General features: G+C 38.9%; 1 protein-coding gene across 1 annotated transcript in view; it reads left to right on the top strand.

The window, feature by feature from the left end:
* LOC140478814 (uncharacterized) overlaps positions 1-15,382 on the top strand; it is a 309,839-nt gene that overhangs the window by 278,083 nt on the left and 16,374 nt on the right. The window contains exons 28-31 of the mRNA XM_072572218.1: positions 4,390-4,518; positions 7,257-7,385; positions 12,772-12,903; positions 13,174-13,302. Of these exons, the coding sequence (XP_072428319.1) occupies positions 4,390-4,518; positions 7,257-7,385; positions 12,772-12,903; positions 13,174-13,302 (519 nt within the window). The remainder of the gene's footprint in view (positions 1-4,389; positions 4,519-7,256; positions 7,386-12,771; positions 12,904-13,173; positions 13,303-15,382) is intronic.

The raw sequence follows: 15,382 nt of genomic DNA, 5'->3' as shown, positions 1-15,382 counted from the left end.
GCCATTGATTAGCCCAAGGTATGATGTCATCCAGGTCTTGCTGCATTTGGGCATCCTTCTCAGATTCTTAATAGCTTTCTGACTGTATACAGATGGGACACGACACACCCAGGGATAGCAGGCTGACTCTGGGATATTGTCAGCAAAGTTTGGTTCCTTGAGTGTGTCAGGCTCTTGCTTTAGTAGTCTGCAGTTTTGGCATAGGTTCCCAGATACTCATGTGCAGAACAGCAGGGCTGACCGAGCTGTGATTGTTGATGCTGAGTGGTCTGTCTAGTTTTCCTTTTTTGCTTAGTCTTTATAGTGGTTTGACGCAACCAAAGGTTTGCTCAACCATTTGCTCGACCATTTCAGAAGGCAGTTAAGATCATATTATGCGTTTGAAATCTCACATGGGCTAGACCAGGTAAAGATGGTAGATTTCCTTTCCTGGACATTGTTACATGATTTTTAAGCCCATATTTTATTGAATTAAAATTTTATCATTTTCAATAGGTGAAATTAGACTCAGGAATAGTTGGATTCTTGGACAGGAAAATGGCAAGTGTAAGATCTTTATTCAAGAGAAAAATGGAGCAGGGAGGCAGAAAAGAATGACCTTAAACAAATATCACAGGGAAGGTTCAAGAATCCATTATTAAGGAACATTTAGAGAATCACAATGTGATCAGGCTGAGCCAATATGTGAAAGGGAAATCATGCTGAATTAATCTATGCAAGAATTTTGGAGAATTAACATTCATGGTGGTTACAGGGGAACTGGTACATGTGGTATATTTTGATTTTTCATGAAGCATTTGATAAGGTGCCTCCTGAAAGGTTAACAAACACGATGAAAGCACATGATGTAGCAGGTAATGTATTAGATCAACTAACAGAGAGCAGAGGGTAGAGACCAATTATTGTTCATGTTGGCGAGCTGTACCTAGTGAAATGTTACAGGTAATTGTTGGATCATTCAGTATTTGTAATTTATATGAATGACTTGGGTAAGGGGCCCAAATGATAATAGCTAAACTTGCTGATGACACCCAGATGTGTAGGAAAGTAAGGTCTCAAGGGGGTGTAAAAAATCTTCAAAGGGATATAGTCAGGTTAAGTTGAGTGATGAAGAATTTGACAGTTTGAGTTGTCAGTATATGTAAACTTTTCCACTTTGGAAAGAAGAATAGAAAAGCAGTATGCTATTTAAGTGGAGGGAGGTCACTAAACTTGGTGGTACAGAGGGATCTAGGTGCCTTTGCATATGAATCAGATTGAGTTATCATGGAGGAACAGCAAGGCATTCGGACAGAAAATATAATGTTGTCATTTATTGCAAGTGGAAAAGTTGTACTGCAGCTGTACAGGGTGTTTGTGGTCAATATGTGGTCATATTGTGAACAGTTTTTGTTTCCTCTTCTGATGAAAGATATAATTTCTTTAGACGCATTCACTTTACTCCTTCCTGAGATGAAAGGTGCATCTTATGAAGAAAAGCTGAACAGATTAATCCTGTATCTTTAAAGTTCAAAAAAATGAGAGGTGACGTAATTGGAATTTAGAAGAGTTTAAGGGGGCTTATTACAAGGGATACTAGGAGACTATTTCTTCTTGTGAGGGAGCTTGAATGGAGGGGATATGTTTTAATCAGAAGTCTCCCTTTAAAGACAGCAATGTGGGGGATTCTTTTCCTCTGAGTTATTGTAGTGTAGGCTGGGTTTTTATGTTTATTCAAGTCTATGTTAGATACAAATTTTATAGATAAGGGTCAGTGGTTGTGGAATGCGGACAGGAAAGTGGAGTTCAGACCGTAACCACATCAATCATGAAATTACTGAAGGGTCCAGATGGCTTAATCCTGCTCCCAATTCCTATATTCCTATGTAATTTCTGCCTCAAACATTTGAGTGTTAGCAATAAAACTTCAGTGGTGGGAAGTTTCCAGAGACAATTATTTGGTAAGAATTAGATGTTGCAGGGAAAGAGATGGTTTGATTAGGAGGATTCAGCATGGATTCCTAAAAGAGAAATTGTGTTTGACTAACTTTCTGGAGTTTTTATAAGAGGTAACAAAGGCTCTAGAGAGAATGCTGTTGATGTAATATGCATGGATTTCCAGAAGGCATTTGATACAGTGTTGTATAAAAGACTTGTGTGGTACGTTACAAGTCATGGAATAAAAGGGTTAGTAACAGTGTGGATACAAAATTGGCTGAGTGAAAGAAACAGAGAATAATAGTGAATGGGTAGTTTTGGGATGGGTGAAAGGTTTGTAGTGGATTCAAGACTGGGACTCTTGCATTTCCTGATACATATTAATGATCTTGATTTTGGTGTGCAGGGGACAGTTTCAATGTTTGAAGATGACACAAAACTTGGAAGTGTTGTAAACAGTTATTCAAGTTTTGACATTTACAATATCACAGAATGTTCAATAGTCGAGTTTGTGGATGACAAATTGATGTGGAAGGCAAATGGTGCAGATGATACAAAGATTCTGCAGATATAGACAAGTTAAGTGAGTTGTCAAAAGCTTGGCATAGAACATAGAACATAGAAGAATACAGCGCAGTACAGGCCCTTCGGCCCTCGATGTTGCGCCGATCAAAGCCCACCTAACCTACACTAACCCACTATCCTCCATATACCTATCCAATGCCCGCTTAAATACCCATAAAGAGGGAGAGTCCACTACTGCTACTGGCAGGGCATTCCATGAACTTACGACTCGCTGAGTGAAGAACCTACCCCTAACATCAGTCCTATATCTACCCCCCCTTAATTTAAAGCTATGCCCCCTTGTAATAGCTGACTCCATACGTGGAAAAAGGTTCTCACTGTCAACCCTATCTAACCCCCTAATCATCTTGTACACCTCTATCAAGTCACCCCTAAACCTTCTTTTCTCCAATGAAAACAATCCCAAGTGCCTCAGCCTTTCCTCATAGGATCTTCCTACCATACCAGGCAACATCCTGGTAAACTTCCTCTGCACCCGTTCCAGTGCCTCCACATCCTTCCTATAGTATGGCGACCAAAACTGCACACAATAATGCAGATGGAACATAATGTGGGAAAATGTGAGGTTATACACTTTGCCAAGAAGAATAGAGAAGCTGAATATTACTTAAATGAAGAATGCAAAAAGCTACAGCACAGAGGGATTTGGTAGTCCTCATGCATAAATCACAAAAACATAGCAGCCATGTTTAGTGGATAATTGTGAAGGCAAATGGAATGTTGCCCTTTATTTCAAAGGGAATAGAGTATAAAAGTAGGAAGGTTTTGCCAAGCTAAACAGGGCACTGTCAGATCGTAGTTGGAATTCTGTAAACAGTTTTGGGCCCTTTATCTAAGGAAAGATATATTGGCATTCATAGAAGGTTCACTACCCTCACACTGGATATGGTAGGACTGTCTTGTGTGAGGCGTTGAGTAGGATGGACCTATATTCGTTGGAATTTGAAGAACAAGAGATGACTTTATTGAATCATACAAGATTATTATTGGGCTTGGCAGGGTAGATGCAGAGAGGTTGATCCCCTTGAGGGGAAACCCGAGCCAGAGGGGATATCTCAGTATTGTGGGTCACCCATTTAAAACTAAGATTAGGATGAATTTCTTCTCTGAGATGAATTTGTGGGATTCTTTTTTCTTAAGGGGCTTTTGAGGCTGGATCATGTAGGATATTCAAGGCTGAGATAGTTTTTTCATCAGTATCAAGGTTTAAGGGGAAAAGGCAGGAAAGTGGAGTTAATATTTATCAGATCAACCATGATCTCATTGAATAAGGGAGCAGACTCAATGGGCTGAATCACCTACTTCTGCTCATGTGAATTATAGTCTTAAGGTTAAGAGCAGATTTGATAGAGGTTTTCAAAATCTTGATTGGGCTGGATAGAGGAGATATGCAGAAACTATTCCACTTGTAAATGGAGCAAGAATGAGAGAGCATAGATTTAAAGTGATTTACAAAAAAGGCAAGGGTGATATGAGAAAACACTTGTTCACTCAGTAAGTTATTCGGGTATGGAATGCACTGCCTGGAAATGGGGTGGAGGTAGGTTCCATTCAGACATTTGAGAGGGTAATGGATGATTACATGAATAAGAATAATATACAAGGAAGGGAAAAGAGCTTGGCAATATGTAATGATGCTTGTTTAACAAGCCAGTGCAGGAACGACAGGCTGATTGGCCACTTTCTGCATCGTAACACTTAGATGAATATGTCAAAAGAACACTTTTGAAGATATGACATCATGAACATGATACTTCTTTTCTGCACCTGCAGCAAATGTTCAGTCCTTGATGAGTGAGTGTAAGATGTTGAGACTTTCACTGAACTGTCACTTTTTCACTGTATAATGAACAGCTGTTTATTTAAGTGTCTGGTTTGCCTTTTAAGGTTGCCCAAGTGGATATTATGGACTGCATTGTGGAGAGAGATGCGACTGTGAAAATGCCATTTCCTGTCACCATGAGTCTGGAGCTTGTCGATGTAACCGAGGTTGGAGGGGGAAGAGATGTGAGAAACGTAAGTGAAAATCCAGGGATCCATTAAGTGCAAGAGTCAGTCATGACATTTTTAGTCAAGATTTAAAATAAACAAGAGAATGTGTAGGACATGGAGTGAATGGAATGATTAAATGTATATATTTGATTTATATTAAATGTACTTTGATGCATAGAATATTCATGCATTACTACTAAACCTGACTATCCATACTTTGTGCTCTACCATATGAAAGTAACCCTAATCTGCAATGCGATAAAAAAATGAATAACAAATACTGTTTTACTGCACATTTTAGATATACTGTGATGCACACCTTATTTGCTGAATAGGAGAATGTTTGAGAACTATGTGCACTGCAACAGTCAGCTTTATGTTGGAAGAATTAGAATCTTCAGTCTTCCACAATTCATTATTATGGTTTCTTCTTAAATCCTTTTATAAGCCTTTTAATTAGATTATGTGTTGTCCAAGTTTTCATCTTACACTCATCAGGACAATTCACAAGAATGCCAATTCAAGGGGAAAGCCAAAATTAATGTGCTTGAGAGAAGGTTGCTGTTTGGTTGCCAAGTGCACGCTGTTTGGAAGAGGCATTGTCATGGAAAATGCACCAATGAATAATAACTGACAATTCACTGCCAGGCTTTGTTTAAATTGCAAATCAGGAAGACTGAATGATTGGTCAGCTCGTTGCCCACAAAAACAAACCAGTGAATGTTTGTAACCTATTTTGTTGAATTGAAGCAGACACAGTGCAGGTATATTCTAACTGGAAAGAAGATAGCCATATCTATTCATATATGTAGTTTCCAGTACTTACAAGTGTGTCATACTTACAGCACGACTGATAATATTAAATTAGTTGTCAACATAATTATTTGCATACTGAGAATTATCCAGGATATCTTGCCCAATAACAGAATCTAATCTTACATTGGACACCACTGTGAGTTTTGCAAGCACAGGCTGGTTGGAATATGCTCTGTACCTTGCTTGTTGAAGTCAAAGGGATATGCTGTTTGATATGATCCACCATTCCTTGGGATGTACAGCCTCGTTTTTAAACAGTACTCAAGTTCTATACAACCTAGTGACTATTTTGATATTATTTCCCCTTGATTAAAACATATGTACTAACATTTGCAAGCAAACTTAGTTAATGCAGATACATTTCTTAGTTTGTCATTGCTTATCCTTATGCATGGCAGTTTCCTTATGGGTTGCATTTATCTGTGCTTTATCAGTGTTTAGCTTTCCACCTTTTTCAAGTCCAGTGCTTCCTTCTTGCAGAAATCACAGGTATGTGCCCCACATGTTGACCTCCTGTGCCCTTTTGGGCATTAATAGTTTTTCCCTCCACTTCATACAAAGTACTTTCTCAATGGTTAAAGCATTGACTGTGACCTGTAATTCCTATTCTGTAAATTGTAGTATCCACTCTCTTTCTGACAACTAAGTCATTTGAACACTTAATTAATTGGAATGCACTTGCAATTTAGATGGCTTGTTGTAATCACAATGCTCCTATAAGTGGTTGGGAAATAATGGTAGCATGTGTCTAAATTCTCAATCTTTCTTCTGCTGGGTGCCTGAAGTTAATCAATTGTAGACCTCTGTATTCCAGAGATATAACAGGCTTGCACTTTGGTGTGAAATAGGACAAAATAATAAGATGCTGTAATGTCAGTTTTAGTTGACAAGATGCTAGATGTAACAGGTACATTTAGGTACATACAGGTACTGGATAAGTGTGAATTGGTGGTGCATGATTTTATAAATAAATACCATCATTTTATTATTGTTTTATACATATTTAGATTAAATCGTTTGAACCTCAGTAAGGTGAGGAAAGACTAAGCAGAGTTGTGTCTCTATGTGACCAATGCTTTTCATGCTTGGATGATGCTGAGGTCTAAGGCACTTGTGCTTCATTTCTGAAAGACAAGTTTTAATCCATTTCAGGCTACTTGAAGAAAGATATTCTCTATCTTGAAGCTAAATGGGATCCATACACCTACAATTAGTATTTTCACTTAGTGCCCACAGGTTGGTTACTTCGAAAATGGAAAATGTTTGAACTGCAGTCCCAAGGCCAAATGTAACCTGCTAGCCCTGGCATCGAAGCCCAAAAAACTCTGTAATGTCCCCTTATAGGCTACACTTTGTGAGTCAGTTCGACTGGCTCAAAGTGTAAAGAAGGCCTGTGCATTTCATGAGTTTTAGGCACATGGGCCAGTGCACACCTTGCATTATTTTCCATTCATTCACGTCATAAGATAGAAAATTGTGAGTGCAGTGAAAACTCCAACTTGTAGAAACCACTGTTGCGTTTCTTAAATCTACCTTTGCATTTCTTTTGCACCGGTTTAGATCCATTTAAGTTTCGTTTAGAAAGGACTGCTCTTGATACTGTTGCCTTATCAGTGGCTTAATTTGAAATCTGAAAACCTCAATATCTTTATACGCACACTTAGTATATTATTCAATGCAGGTTAGAACTTTAAACAGGCTCATCAAAGCACTGTGATGCAGTCCCAAAAGAGAAACTTCAGGAAGGGTGATTTTCTGGATTTGGCAAGACTTACTCTTCATTTAACTATGTCTTAGCTGACTGGTGGGAGTTATTGGCTTGAAAATAAATTATTCAACTTTCCAATGCAATGTCTCTCATGTCGAGATCATTAAAACACCTATTAATATATATTACAAAAAAATTGATTTAGAGTCTGATACTTCTTGCTTTCTTTCTCTTGTAGCTTGTTTGCCTGGTTACTATGGAGAGAACTGTGGCCAGAGCTGTAAGTGCCACCCTGGCATTGCATGTAACCATGTGACTGGGGAATGTGGATGTCCTGCTGGATTCACTGGCAATGGTTGTGAAGAAAGTAAGGAGGCAGTAAATGTTCCAAGTGTAACTTCTTGAACAAGGGCGTATTTATTTGATACTTAAGGAAGTTGATGATATGCTTTGCCGATTGAAATCGGCTATGTCAGTTTTCTCTGTCTAATAATAAAGATGTATGTTAAGTTACAGCATGTGGCTCCCAGTTAACATTAGAGTTATGGAAGTAAACAAATATATACATTTGTTCTTGCTTAATATCAAAATTAATTGTTGTGTTTCTGAAGCATTCGAAAAGAAATTCTTACCCATTTCCAAAGTCAGAAATCACATGATACCAGATTACAGTCCAACATGTTTGAAGTCACAAGCTTTCAGGGCACTGCTCCTTCATCAGGTGAAGTCCACCGAAAGTTTATGGTTTCAAATAAACCAATTGGACTACAACCTTTTTATCTACCTCAGTTCAATACTGGCACATCCACATCATCCATTTCCAAGCCAAGGAATTGCTATTTGGATGAAAGTAAACTTGCCAGGCAGTAAGACGTCAATGACCAAACTTCACTGTAGTTTTGGGTTCCAAAAAATAACAACAACATTGAGCCTTTAGAGAAGTTACAATGTAGTCATCCAGATGCAAAAATAATATAAAATATTACAGAAATGTTTCCAATCTTCTCCATGTTGAATATTTCACCAGGATTCTACCTAATGCATGAAAATATAAACATGAAGAATGAAAAGATTCATATATTTTTCATTTGTATGAGGCAAATTACAGGTTGATATTATACAAGTGTATTAAATCATGAAATGAAAGAAAGCAGAACACTTATGCAGTGTCTGGCCTTTAATTTCATTGACTACAATGGGATTGATTATCACCAATTGTGTGTAACTGGGCACTGATCGAAAACCACCTGTTTTACACCACTGACTAAACTGAAATTTTACTCCTACCCCTACCTGCCCCAATTTGCATCAGGCTGAGGAAAGGCTTGTGTTTCTTGTTTCAATGTTAAAAGAAGGGATTACGAAATGAAAATGAATACAAAATGAAATGGTCACGCAGTATTGTTCACACCTTCGTGGCTCTACTTTGCTAATTTCTCTGGATGTAAACTTTAACTTTATACCAAACTTACATTCACTGTCTTCATGCTACTGAGCTCAAAATAAATATTTACTGCTCTTGTCAAATCTATTCGGGTATCATCAGTGCAGATCCATAGCTGAATTTTAAAGTTTTCCAAACTCAATTGGTGTTGGAGTGCAGATTGTGTCCTTGAATTCATGTTAAGTGATTTTATATATCTTACGAAATAATAATAATAATCAACAATTGGCATTCCTTTATTGAATTCACCTCCACCCAGTCTTTGCTTGCTATGAAGAGACAGCTATGTCACAAATGGGTTTTGGGATCCCAGCCCAGCTATGTATTTCCCCACACACTGGAGATTAGAATATCTGAGTATAAATACGTAAATTAGCTGGAAGTCAGTGAGCTAACTTACATACTTACCATCAACCTGAGCTACAACTCTTCTCAAAAATCACTAGTCTCTGAGTATATTTAAATAATCTTAGCATAATCATGGCTAGTTACTATGTAGAGAATCTTTGACTCATATCCAACCTTGATGAAAATGCAATAGGCTTGATAATTAGTACTGATCAGGACTATTTGGTGGCACAGTGGCTCAGTGGTTAGCACTGTTGCCTCACAGGGACCTGGGGTTGATTCCAGCCTTGGGTGATTGTCTGTGTGGAGTTCTCTGCATGCCTGAGTGGTTTTCCTCCGGGTGCTCCAGTTTCCTCCCATAATCCAAAAATGTGCAGGTTAGGTGGATTGAACATGGTAAATTGCCCAGTGTCCAGGGATGTGCACACTAGGTGGACTAGCCATAGTAAATGCAAGGTTACTGGATGGGGTGGGTCTAGGTGGAATGCTCTTTGGAGGTTCAAAGTGGAATCAATCAGCTGATTGGCCTGCTTCCACACCATAAGGATTCTATGATTCAAAAACTGAACTCTTCTCTTTCATCTTGTGTGTATTATAAGGGGTGTTTTCAGTAAAGCAATTGGGAAAGGATTAAACTAAAATGGTAGAGGATGAGAACCCATAAAGGGAGACAGAAGAGAGGGGAAACAAAGGCAAAAACAAGACAGAATGGGAAATTTGTAAAGTTCCAGGCACAAAGTTCAAGGGTAAGAATCAAACAGGGTCACAGTGTAAATTAATGTGAATGTGGTTAAGAACACTAAAAGGCAATCCTTAAAGCCTTGTGTCTTAATGTGTAAGAGCACTACAATATATTTCTCGCAAAATAGACAGGTATGATATAGTTAGGATTCCTGAGATATGGCTGCAGGGTGACCATGGATGGGAACTGAATATCCAAAGGTATTCAATTTTTAAGAAGCACAAAGAGGAAAAGAAGATGGGATAGCATTTCTGGTTAAAAAGGACATTAAGGCAACATTTGGAGGAAGGATATCAGTTCTGGTGAAGTGGAATCTGTGTGGGTAGAGTCCGGACACAAGAAGAGGCACAAAGCAATTGTGAAGGCTGGAAATAGACCCCCAAACAGTAGCTGTAACATTCTAGATTAGAATGGTGCTGAAAAAGCACAGCAGTTCAGGCAGCATCCGAGGAGCAGGAAAATCGATGTTTCAGGTAAAAGCCCTTCCTGAAATGTCGATTTTCCTGCTCCTCGGATGCTGCTTGAACTGCTGTGCTTTTCCAGCACCACTTTAATCTAGAATCTGGTTTCCAGCATCTGCAGCCCTTGTTTTTACCTAGTAGCTGTAACATTGGAGAAGGCATTAAACAGAAAGTTGAAGACACAAGCAATAAAGCTACAGCTGTAATTATGGGTGACTTTAATCTGCATATAGATGGGGCAAATCAAATCAGTAACAATAGAGGATGAATTTCTGGAGTGTGTATGAGATAGTTTTGTGGATCAGTAGTTGATCAGAAAACAGGCCATTCTAGACTGGGTGTTGTGTTATGAGAAGGAAAAAATGGCAATTTAGCTCTGCTAGGCCTTTTAGGGAAGAATGACCATAATATGGTAAAATTCTTCATTAAGATGGAGAGTGAGGTAGTTGATTCTGTGACTAGAGTTCTGAAACTAAACAAAGGAAGCTACGTTGCTATGAGGTGTGATCTGGCTGTAATAAGTTGGGGAACATTCTTTAAAAGGATGCTAGCAGACAGAAAATGGCAAACATTTTAAGAGCTCATGGAAGAATGACAATTGTTCATTTCTGTCTGGTGCAAACTAAAACTGTAAAGATGGTCCGACCAGGGCTAACAAAGGAGGCTAAGGATTGCAATTAATCCAAGAAAAGGGCGTGCATATTGGCCAAATATAATTGCAGAGCTGAGGATTGGGAGCAGTTTAGATATCAGCAAAGGAGGACAACAGAATTGATGAAGAGTGGAAAAACAGAGTATGAGAGTAAACTTGCGGGGAACATGTAGACTGATTGTAAAAACTTCTAAACGTACGTGAAAAGAAAAAGATTAATCAAGACAAACGTAGGTACTTTACAGTCAGAAACAGGGGATGTTAGAATGGGGTCAAAGAGATGCAGACCAATTAAATACATATTTTACTTCTGTCTTCACAAAGGGAATTCAAATAATGTCCCAGAAATGTTGGGGAACACACAGGGTCTAGTGAAAGGGAGGAACTAAAGGAAATCAGTAGTAGCAGGGAAAATGATGTTGGGAAAATTGATGGGATTAAAGGCTGACAAGACCCAAGGCCTGGTAATCTGCATCCTAGAGCACTTAAGTAAGTGGCCCTAGGAATCATAAATGCACTGTTGGTCATGTTTCAAGATTCAATAGACTCTGGAGCAGTGACAGTGTTGGACAGAGTCAACATGGGTTTAGAAAAGACTGGAACTTTTTCCAGGAAGCACATATTAGAGTGGATAAGGGGGAGCCAGTGAATGTGAAGCATCTTTGAATGTGAATCTCCCTCATGTGGCTGGATGCCCTCCTGCTAATGTAGTCAACTCAGCCACATTAAGGAGATTTAAACAATCCTTAGATAAGCACATGGATGATGATGGCATAGTGTAGGGGGACGAGCATAGTTCACAGGTCGGCGCAACATCGAGGGCCGAAGGTCCTGTTCTGCGCTGTATTGTTCTATGTTCTATGTTTGACTTAAGTTTTCAAAAATCTTTTGCTAAGGTCCCACCTGTAAAATGAAAGAGTATGTGATTGCAGGGAGTGACATGGATAGAGAATTGCTTGGCAAACAGGAACAAAATACAAACAATGAGCTATTTTCTGAGTGGCAGCCAGTAAGTAGTGGGGTACCACAGGAATCAGTGCTAGGATCCCAACTATTCACAATATATGTTAATAATTTAGATGAGGAAACTAAATACAATATTTCTAAGTTTGCATAGAAGACAAAGCTAGTTGGGAGGAGGATGCAGAGATGCTTCACTGTCATTTAAACAAGTTGAGTGAGTGAGTAAATGCATGGTAGATGCAGTATAATGTAGATAAATGTGAGATTATCCACATTACTTACAAAATCAGTCAGGCAGATTATTATCTGAAAGACAATTGATCAGGAAAAGGGGATATGCAATTGGAACTGGGTGGCCTTGAATACCAGTCATTGAGACCAGGCAATTGCAGCAGGTAATGAAGAGGGTATATGATGTGTTGGTCTTTTTAGTGAGAGGATAGGAGTACAGGAGCTGAGATGTCTTGCTGCAATTGTACAGGGCCTTGGTGAAATCACATCTGGAGTTTTGTGTGCAGTTTTGGTTTCCTTATTGGAGGAAGGATACTCTGGATGTGGAGGGAGTGCAATGACTGTTTACCAGATCAATTCGTGGGGTGGCCGCACTGTCATTTAAAGAGACTGGATTGGTTAGTATTTAATTCACCTTGAGTTTCAAAGAATTAGGGAGATTGCATAGAAGCCTATGAAATTTTAACAGGAGTAGACAGGGTAAACTCAGGGAGGATGTTTCTGATGATCATGCAGCTCAGGACCAGGAGCCTCTGTCTAAGGATACAGGATAGGACAAGAGAGTGGTGAGCCTGTGGCACAAAAAGTACTAAATGTTTTCAAGAAGAGTTAGAGGAATTAGGAATTCGTAAGGCTAAAGCAACCAAAGAGAATGGGGAGAAAGAAGGATCAGGGTAGCGAATTGGATGATCATCTATGATCATATTAAATGGTGGAATAGGTTGAGGGGCTGAATGACCTCATCCCACTCCTATTTGCTATGTTTCTACATCAATGCATACAGGATGGTGACACTTCTGAGTCAGACATGAGCTGTTCAATATCACACTAGCTGGAATTGTTTCTTGGGCTGGTACTAGTGCTGGTATTGTGAAAAACATTTTTCATTTCCTGATATCTTCTCCCTTCCAGATTGCTCACCAGGTACCTATGGACAGAACTGCAACCAGGTGTGCCAGTGTTCAGGAGTGAATGAGGAGTGCCACCCTGTCACTGGGAAATGTACATGTTTACCTGGTTATTATGGGAAACGCTGTGACCTCCGTATGTATTCATTGACTTTCATTGATGTCTTTCTAGTTGGAAGATATCTGTCAGTTTCTTTAGACAGAATTTTTTTCAAAATTTTATAAATGCTATGTTGCAAAATTACTGGAGTTCTCTTCCATTCAACAACTTCAATTGATTCTAAAGTTATTTGTTTCTCACCTTCATTATTAGATATGTATTGTTGCTTACCTATGATTTGTATATGTTTCTGAGCTGTAATAGTCTTTTGGTCCTGTTCAGTAAGAGAGTAGATTTGCCTTTCAGAATGTCCAGAGGGAACCTATGGACCCTACTGTAAAAGGAGGTGCAAATGTCAGAACGAGGGACAATGCGACACTGTAACTGGAACCTGTAGTTGTCCTCCTGGTTTTATCGGAGCTGACTGCACAATCAGTAAGTCACCCTTGTCCAAACCTTCCAAAGGGAATCACTGGTGAGAGCATAGTAAGACAGAAATTTAATACTATAGCTATTTATGAAATTAATCACACTGTGATGAAAATACGAAAATATTCATGTGAACTTCCTATTTTTAATCAGGTAGCTTCCAGTTTGTTAATATTGGCTGTTCGGCGAACTTTTCTTTCTCTATATATTGTACCTACAATACACTATAACCTGAACTTCTGAAGAATAGTGCCGAATTCGTTCAAGGCATGTTATTTGGGATTGGTCTGTAAAAAAAAACTGATGGTATGGCTTTATAAGTTCGTCCATCATTGCTTCCCATTTTGAGGAAGCATGAGGTTGCTGACATTGTAGGAGGAAGAATGAAATGTTTTCATCTGAGGTTTGACTTTGTTTCACATAAGTGATGCAAATGATATGTAGTTTGTTGATATGTAGTTTTGTACTGTAGCCCTCTCCAATCCTTGTGCAGTAGTTTGTTGATTGTTGTAAAATGACTGAAGTTCTGTTTCAAGAAAGTATTCAGAAGGTATCGGTTTTTAGTTTCTGTTCATTGTAACCAGTTTGAAATTCTTTTCAAAGCCCTACATATCCTCAAAGTGCTCTGTATACACAGATCAATTTATACAATCACAGAAGTGTTACTGCACAGCAGGAAGCCATTGCCCCATCATGCCTGAACTGGCTTGTTAAATGAGCAACATTACCTCATGCCAAGCTCATGCCTTTTCCCCACCTCATACCCTTAAATGTTATTTTTATTCATATAATCATCCATTGCACACTTGAATGCCTCAGTTGAATCCTCCACACTACCTATCAGACAGACAATCCCAAGAGGTCACTGTATGCCCTAATACATTGGTCACCCTACCCAGATAAGACCAGATAAGAAAGGCCAGACTCCTACAACCACTAGGAATCATGGTAGCACACCACCCCACAGCCACACTATGCCAATTACACACAAGGATAAAAGACACCATACCCACAACATGGAGGGCCAACATAATATACAAAATCCTATGTGACAACTTCCATAAACACTACATCAGTCAGACCAGAAGAAAACTATCAATCCAGATACTCAAACACCAACTAGTAGCAAAACTACTCTCTCTCATCTCAATATACGCAGAAAGGAGGGCCATCAATTTGACTGGGAGAATGCAACCATCCAAGGACAAGCTAACCAGAGACATGCATGGGAATTCATAGGGGCCTGGCTTCAACTTGGAATGCCATCAGCAAGTATGTTGAAATTGACCCCATATACAAACCACTGCAGAACAAAACTGAAAATGACAACACCCACCTTAACAGATGGGATCATATAAATATCAAGTCGAGTAGAATAACAACGCTTCATAGAAGTCGCATTAAAGATATTACCTAGCACAGTGAGAAAACGTTTGCATGACAACCTGCCAGCTCAGTGAGCAAACCAACAACTGCATCCACACCCAAGCTACAAATCTTCACAAAATCCTTAAAAAATTAACCACTCCTATCTGGTAGGCTTTAATGATCATATGACACTGTTTAACAAACAGCACGTGAGTGCTTACAGTGCCCTGGCAAATAAATATATTCCCCAATCAATATCACTAAAAACAAATTAACTGTTTGGGAAACTGTGGTGTTCACAATTGGGCAGCTGTATTTGTCCACATTACAACAGTGACAACATATTTGGAAGTACTTAATTGGCTGTGGGGTACTTCAAATATCCTAAAGTTTTGAAGGCAATAATATAAACACAAGTTTATTTCATTTGCAAAGGGGGTCATGAAATCTGAAAATATTGTACAAATAAGAGTATGTGTTTCTCGACTCAAGACTTGGTGAGGCACCTTATTAGGTAACATTGCATACCACAAATATGGTCCTACAGAGTTAGCAACATACCTGAGATCCACTGAGTCTCCAGTCCAGAAGAGACTTACTGGATGTATCCAGTTGTTTCAAGCATTGGGTCAGCCAAAGGCACAAAACTGCTCATTCTGTCTATTCTCAAATATTTGGGTGAATATGCTTCTGTTGGTTCTTATTAAATATTGAATTT

This window comes from Chiloscyllium punctatum, chromosome 6 (genome assembly GCF_047496795.1).
Source record: "Chiloscyllium punctatum isolate Juve2018m chromosome 6, sChiPun1.3, whole genome shotgun sequence".
NCBI classification, from domain to species: Eukaryota; Metazoa; Chordata; class Chondrichthyes; order Orectolobiformes; family Hemiscylliidae; genus Chiloscyllium; species Chiloscyllium punctatum.
Note: the sequence above shows the minus strand (reverse complement) of the source record. Positions and strands in the feature narration are given on the sequence as shown.